The following is a 7,500-nucleotide window of genomic DNA, read 5'->3' on the forward strand; positions in this document are numbered from 1 at the left end:
ACCACCAAACAAACAAACAAACAGACTTGGATGGTAGGCTCCTTCCCCTGCCAGTTGTCTTGTTTACAGACACATGTCTTTGGCCTGGCCTCCAGGATGCAAGGCACCTTTCTTCATTGTCCTTTATGCAGTAGGCTCAGAACCAGAAGGGAACATCAGAATCTTCTCCAAATTGTGCTATGACAAGAAGTATTGGGAATCCATAAGTACTAGGAAATGAGCCTTGGCTCCATCACCTGAAGAGGTTTAAAAGCTCAGCAACTTCCCAATGTAGTTGACAGCATCAATGACTGAGGTGCTTGCATAGGTGGATTCTTCAAATCTTTCCTTAGGAAGACTGAGAAGCCTCTAATGACTTTTCAGTAGACCTGCTGAATCTTACTATAGCTAGAATTGTCTGTTCTGGAGCTAAGAGTCCTTCACCATCAAATGAGAAGTCTTTTGGTTTCTAGAGAAAGTCCAGATAAATGTAACAATGTACAGCATCTCTCTTGTACTCTGCTTTCTGTACATCCTTTCCTATGCATTTTGATTAGTCTATAAGGTGCAAATCTACCCTGCTTTCTACCTTAATCATCACAGACTCTCTGCAGACGAGAAGCAGAGCAAACTGCTAAAGCATACTCAGGAACTGGCTAATCTTCTGTAGTAAGGGCTACCTCATTCCAGGAAGATCTGTCATCTTGTCTGGACTTTTAGAAGCTCAAACCTTTCATCAGAGTCTAATATTCTGTAAACTCATCCTAGCTTTTATCCTTCGCCCTTGCTCTATCAAGATTGCTGTGGGGGGTCCTGATTTACAGGTCTGTGGGAAGAGATAATTTTATTAATGCAATCGTCTTCATTTGACATGAAGGACTCCCAACACTTTGGAGGATAAGAGTAGAATGCTTAAGGATCTTAATAGATTGGTGAGCTGGGCTAGAGACAACAAAATGAAGTTCAGCGCAGACAAATAAAGGTGCTACACCCTACAAAAGAATAACCAAATATTCCCAGATACAAAATAGGAGATAACTGGTGGGGCATTATCACTGCTAAGAGGGATCTTGCTGGATTATAGATTTGACACAAGTCAGCAATTGGTACAGGTGCAGAAATGGAAATATAATGTTGAGCTGTATTGAGTGTAGGTATAAGACACAGGAGGTCATAGTACCATAATACTTGATGTAATTAGGCATCTTTTAAAGTATTGTGTGCAGTTTTAACCTCTGCACTTAAAAAAAAATTATGGAGAAGCTGGAGGAAGTCCAAGGATGAGCAGCAAAAATGATACAGGGATTGGAAGGCAAACTGTGTGGAAAAGTTGAGAGAGCTAGGTGTGTTTAGCTCAGAGAAAGGGAGATTAACAGAGGTTTGATAAAAGTGTTCAAATGTTTGAATGCCTTCCATAAAGGGAGTGAGAAGAACTCTTCTCCCTTGCCTTATAGGGCAAGACCTGAAGCAGTGGCTTTCAGCTGCAGCAAAGTAGATCTTAGGAAAAACTTCCCTACTGTCCGGGTAGTAAATCAGTGAAACGGAGTGCCCAAGGCCGTTGAAAACCTCCAATGAAGGAGATTCTGCAAGAGGAGGCTTGGAAGGGTTGGGTTAGGAATAGCATTTGTGTAGGGGGTTGAACCAGGTAACCCTTGAGGTCCCTTCCATCTGGATGATTCTGTGCTTTCATGTCTGTGTGTTTTGGGGTTTTTTTGTTTTCCTTCTTTTTGTGTTCATTGGCTCATCAGAATGTCCTCGCAGGAGAACCTAGCAACAGTGATGTCATACAGATTTTCCTTTACCACAAGCTCTGGTTCAAGAGAAAATAAAAGAAACAGTACCTAATTCTGACCCAAATGACAAGTTTTATTGGGTAATTTCTGAGTTTTCAGAGGTCGGCTTTGAGTCTCTTCTTTCTCCCACCCTACATGGCAGCGTTGTTCAGCATTATTACAGTGATGCTAGTTCATGTAAAACATCATGGCTTTTTTATATTCCAGTCAGCTGTGCAGCAGAGAAGCCAGTGGTCTGTGCAAAGGTGCACATAGTAACTCGAGTATACCCTATATCTCTGTAGCTTACAGGCAAGAGAGATTTTTATCTGTGTTTGTACAGTATCCTGCTCCCATGTCTCCGGCTCCTAGGTGCTATGATAAGGCCATGTATAGACAGACATTCAGTTTCTACTGGGAAAATCACTGTTCTCCCAGTAGAAACCACAAGCATCCTGACATTTCAAGCTTTTTCTCCTGGACAAAAAATGGCTGCCCTCAGAGAAAATAACCTGGGAGCACCAGGGTTAAATCACTCTTGAGAGAGTTTCTCTTAGGAGACTGAATGTCTGTACACTTTTCCCTGGCTTTACTCTTCTTGGGGATTAGAACGAGAAGAGCCAAAGGAAAGAAACCCTGCCTTCCTGAAACCAGGATCACTCTGGTCTGGAGAAGATGCAGGGAGAAAGCTGTTCCCCACTTCCCATAGACCTAGAGGGTAGGGAAGAAGGCCCCTGCTGCTCCCTGTCTGCTTCTTATACTTGAGTTCCCATTGTAACAAGTAAATAGGGCCTTTACTGGACCTGTTCCTTTGGTCAGCTGCCAGGCACCAGGACTTGAGCACGGGGAGAACTGCCTTTTGCTTCTCTGGCCTCGCTGCCACTAAGGTGAGCAGTGGGAGCAATGATTTAAAAGCCGGAAGGATTGGGAGGTGAGCTTGGGGAAAGTCTCCTCACATTCTGCTCCCAGTCCCTCCAGCTTTCTCTTCCAGCCTGTGCCACTCAGCTGACCTTGATCACTGCAGGATGAGGCAGGCTGCTGTGCATGACAGCAAGGCTCAGAAGCTTTGCTGCCACAGCAAAATGCCCCCACCTCGCTCCATACTGCTATAGTAGTATGTACGGGCATATCTCGGAGACATTGCGGGTTCGGTTCCAGACCACCGCAATAAAGCGAGTCACATGAATTTTTTGGTTTCCCAGTGCATATAAAAGTTATGTTTATACTATACTGTAGTCTATTAAGTGTGCAATAGCATTATGTCTAAAAAAACAATGTACATACCTTAATTAAAAAATACTTTATTGCTAAAAAAATGCGAAGTGAGCAAATGCTGTTGGAAAAATGGCGCCGATAGACTTGCTTGAGGCAGGGTTGCCCCAAACCTTCAATTTTTAAAAAACTGCAATATCTGTGAAGCGCGATAAAATGAGGTATGCCTGTATACAGATACTACGTATACTGACTGACCAGATGAGCAGAAACTTAAAAATCACTCCATCTCTGTAGTAAATGATAGCCTTTGGTTGTAGATGTGTGTGGTGGTAGACTGTCCTGCAACAGGCCACTACAGGAGGTGTTAGAGGCTGTGCTCTAGTGCAGAGGTTCCCAGCCACTGGGCTGTGGCCCACTACTGGACTGTGCAAATAGTTGACTGCCATGTCATGGCACGAGCCCCCTACTCGGATCCCCACCTGTCTTCCTTGGTGAGCAGCTGGCAGTCGCATGTGGGATTAAAGCTGCCTGCCTGCCCGTGCCAATCCGTAGGAAAAAAAAAAAAAAAAGGTTGGGAACCACTGCTCTAGTGTAGGAGCAGACAACCCATCTTCTGTAAATGCGTCTTCAAGTGGCTCTCCTGGTCTTCTAGTTCGAAGAGTTCTTAGGAAGATCCACCAAGACAGTTGAGGTTATTCTGATTATCTCAGTCTGGGTGCAAAAAGAGTAGTCCTTAGATCTTGGATATTTTTTCCCATATCTTCACAATTCCAGACCCAATGTTGCAGTAATAAAGGCTCATTTACCATTCGGATCTCTGGGCTGTAGTCAGTTGACAGTGGGAGCCCATAGGTGTTTGATAAATCTGAAACAGTTCTGGTCAGAAGAGGTAATAGCACACCCAGAAGAGGTTCTTTTGTAAACAATGAGCAAGAATATAAATGCAGCATACATTTCTGTTCAATCCTTATTGAAATATGTTGTTTGTAATCTTGAGCTCTGCATCAATAAACACACATCTCGGTTGCCTCAGCTTCATAATCTGAACAGAGATTCTTGAGGTGGGCTGGGGGGGTCTTCTCTAGTTGGAGAACCCACACGTGCAGGGGGCCTCAGTCCAGTGTTGCTTAGACCCTGGACCCTTCCTTTGAAATCATGTGAGAAGGTTTCATTCCATTTCTTAAATTAAGACAGCCTTTATTTAGCTCTGTGCCCTTTAGCAGGTGAACAAGGTGCAAGTACTCATGGCTCACAATCTTTTACAGTCTTTCACAAAGAAGACATGCTCCTTCATTTACATCAGTTTCTCCCTGTGATAATAATAGAATTCTGTTTTTAACTGTCCCATAAATTTGCAGGTATGGTCTCTGGCTTCACTTTCACTTGAGAGAAATTTAAGTGAAACACTTTGGATGGTGAACATTAGTCTCTTGTTTGAGTGTGTCTGAGGAAAAGGTGAAATCACCTAGAAGTTTGTCTTTTACAAGGAAAGAATAAAAGTGAGACAGTTCCATCTCTAAGCCTTTCTAAGTGGTGTGGGCTTTGAATTGAAGAGTTTTACAAGCATGTGTTTCTTCTCCTTCAAGAAAGGCTTAGAGCAGACACTTCTTCCATGAGCTGTTTTAGACATGGTCCCATACTAGATATTGGACCGTTTGCTACTTGGAGCAGCTGCTTGGAGCTTGAATGACTCATTTTGTCACAAAATGTTGCTATTATTGTCTGGTTTGTAGATAGGTTGCAGAATTAGATAAGGGCTGTAATACTGTGGTATACAGTTAGGCCTGTATCCCACTGTCCAGATGGCAGACAACTACTTGCCAAATTCCTGGAAGTGAGAATGTGCCAAAGCCACTTGAAGAAATGGTTATTTGCTTATAACTCCAGTTCTTAGAGAAGATTTCTGTATTTACACTCCCTGGCAACCTTTGCTCTTCCTCAGTCAAGTTTCAGCTTTGGACTCAAATGACCAGGTAGGAAGAAATATAGCAGTTGAGGTGTCTTGCCCCCTCAAATAGACTCTCCTTCAGTTTTCTGAGGAGTAAGAGAGCACTTTGGGGCCTGGACCACTGCAGTAGGCACTCCTACGGGTCAAGTTGCTTTGCTGGCATATTCAAAGTGTAACAGAGATCATCTCAGTTGTGGCAGAATTCTTTTGTCTTAAGTTTGTACCAATGCTCTGTTTTTTGAATAGGTGATGCGAATGACACTGTCAACATTGAATTGGCGACGGCGAGAGATGGTGAGGTGGCTGGTAACATGTGCAACAGAAGTAGGTATGTTTCACAGATACTGTAATAGTCCTGCCTTCATCAGTCAGTTTTAAATTATTTGAATTTTTGGCAGTGCATAGGCTGAAACGTCAATCACTTTCTTTTATTTTGTAAAAATCACTTCTAATCATAGCAATTGCAAGCAGGTTTCTTAAGCACATGAGGTAATAGAGACAGCCCATGAGTAACTTGGCATATATCATTCAGGATGTAGAATGAAACAATTTTTCTTACGCCTACATGCATCACTGTTGTTTGTGGACTTTGACATTGTGTGGGTCTGATTCTACTACCTTCATGCATGTTGAATAAATGAATAGTCCTGTTGAGTAAGAGTAAGGTAGCACTTAACATGAATTTCAATAATAAAACCTAACCTTGTAATTGGAGTGTAGTAGAAGGAGGGTCAATTCACTGCTTTGCTTTTATACAGACATACTGAATGATTATAGATCCCTCAGTTCCTTGTCTATAAAATGGGGATAATAGGATTTCCCTACTTCATGCAGGTGTTAAAAATGACTATATTAAAAATAATGAGGTGTTCAGATGCTGTGGAGATAAGGACTGCACAAACTAGCATAAATAGACAGTAATTTTAAATGGTGAGGAGTTGCTTCACGAAAGCCACATTAACCATTTTGTCTTTATTCCTTCCTGCCTTTTCATGGAAATGTGTCAAGTTCTGTGTAGATGGTTCAGACTCTTTTGTCTTCCAGAATCTTACGAAGTAACCTCTTTTTCCTGGTTCAGGTTTGCTTGGTTCCTTGCCTTATGCTGAATGGGAAATGTAATGCTGTCAACAACTTGGAAATATGTAACTTGCCTTTTTGCCCTTAGCCAGAAAGTGTGTTTGTCTGCAAATTTTCATGCAGTGTTGTGTCTGTGGTGCTTTTATATGTTAGTTATGGTAATTATTACTGAGATGATGCTATAAATATTAGAGCTTTTGTGCTGTTGCCTATTGGCAAATAAAATGCCTTTTTATGACATATTAAGTTACTTTACGTATTGTAATAGAAATATCCCATAAAGAAGCTGTAATGTCATGCAAACCACCTCTGAGACTTAATCAAGTTTGTAAAGCAGGGACTCTGTTTATTTAAATGAAGATCTGGCACTTGGGTTGTACCGAAGGGGTGCGCAAGAAACACCAGAGTCTAACGGAGAAAACGAGGACCTCTGGGTGTGGTTTAAATGAGCTCACAGATGTGTGTAAATTACATCTAGCCATAATGAGGCACTCTAGTTGCCTGTAAGCTTCAATTTATGGAGCCCATCAGTCATTGTTCCCCCCTACTACAGCAATAAAGTGCTACTAAAGGAAGCTGCACGTTTCAAATATAAAAGCCCGTATTGCATATTACTAAGAGTATTTCCCCATCAAGGAGCATAGTGTTCCGGTATTGAGGTGAATATAAGTTTGACGCTAAGTTTTTCTGGAAAATGTACTTGTAGAGAAAATGTAGAAATAGGAGATTAAAAAATGGTTTTGAAAAAAAGATACCAGGTTTGAAGGTTGTCTTAAGCTCCGTGGTCAGATATTGAGACTTCTTTCAGCTCTGTAACTCCAGCCACGTGAGCCAGAGGTCATTGTCCACAATTGTCTTAAATAGGAAGCAAAACAGTACAGATACCACACCAAGGAAATTAGAGCCCTTATCGTGTGATTTTTGTTTTCAAGCTCTGTAACAGATTTAGTGACATTGCCAGAGCAAATGCATAATAGCTGTTATATTCATGCTTGCTTTCAGTCAAGTTATCTAGTTTGGAGTTGTTTATATAAATAGCATGTCCTTGGGTATATCAATAACCTTCTAGGCTTAGTCTGCCAAAATCAGAACTCTCATGTGGTAACTGGGTATCTGATTGAGTCCTGGTGTTTATCAGTTGTCGTTAATTCCTGCTTCTGTCTCTTGCAGGTGTTTATGCACTGGATAGCATCATGCAGAGCTGGTTTACACTTTTCACTCCAACAGAAGCCACTAGTATTGTTGCAACAACAGTGATGTCCAACAGCACCATTGTCCGTCTGCATCTGGACTGCCATCAGCAGGAGAAGTTGGCCGGCAGTGCTAGGACGCTTGCTCTACAGTGTGCCATGAAGGATCCTCAAAATTGTGCCCTCTCTGCACTGACCTTATGTGAAAAGGATCACATAGCTTTTGAGACCGCTTACCAAATTGTTCTAGATGCTGCTACAACTGGCATGAGCTATACGCAGCTTTTTACTATCGCACGATACATGGAACATCGTGGTT

General features: G+C 42.0%; 1 protein-coding gene across 1 annotated transcript in view; it reads left to right on the plus strand.

Annotated features, from left to right (window-relative positions):
- The window catches only part of ZSWIM6 (zinc finger SWIM-type containing 6), a 164,890-nt gene that overhangs the window by 155,264 nt on the left and 2,126 nt on the right, over positions 1–7,500 (plus strand). Inside the window, exons 13-14 of the mRNA XM_019532121.1 lie at positions 5,161–5,242; positions 7,162–7,500. The exon at positions 7,162–7,500 is cut by the window's right edge and continues 2,126 nt beyond it. Of these exons, the coding sequence (XP_019387666.1) occupies positions 5,161–5,242; positions 7,162–7,500 (421 nt within the window). The remainder of the gene's footprint in view (positions 1–5,160; positions 5,243–7,161) is intronic.

The sequence above is a fragment of the Crocodylus porosus genome, unplaced genomic scaffold, assembly GCF_001723895.1.
Source record: "Crocodylus porosus isolate Cpor-Errol unplaced genomic scaffold, CroPor_comp1, whole genome shotgun sequence".
Lineage (NCBI taxonomy): Eukaryota > Metazoa > Chordata > Crocodylia > Crocodylidae > Crocodylus > Crocodylus porosus.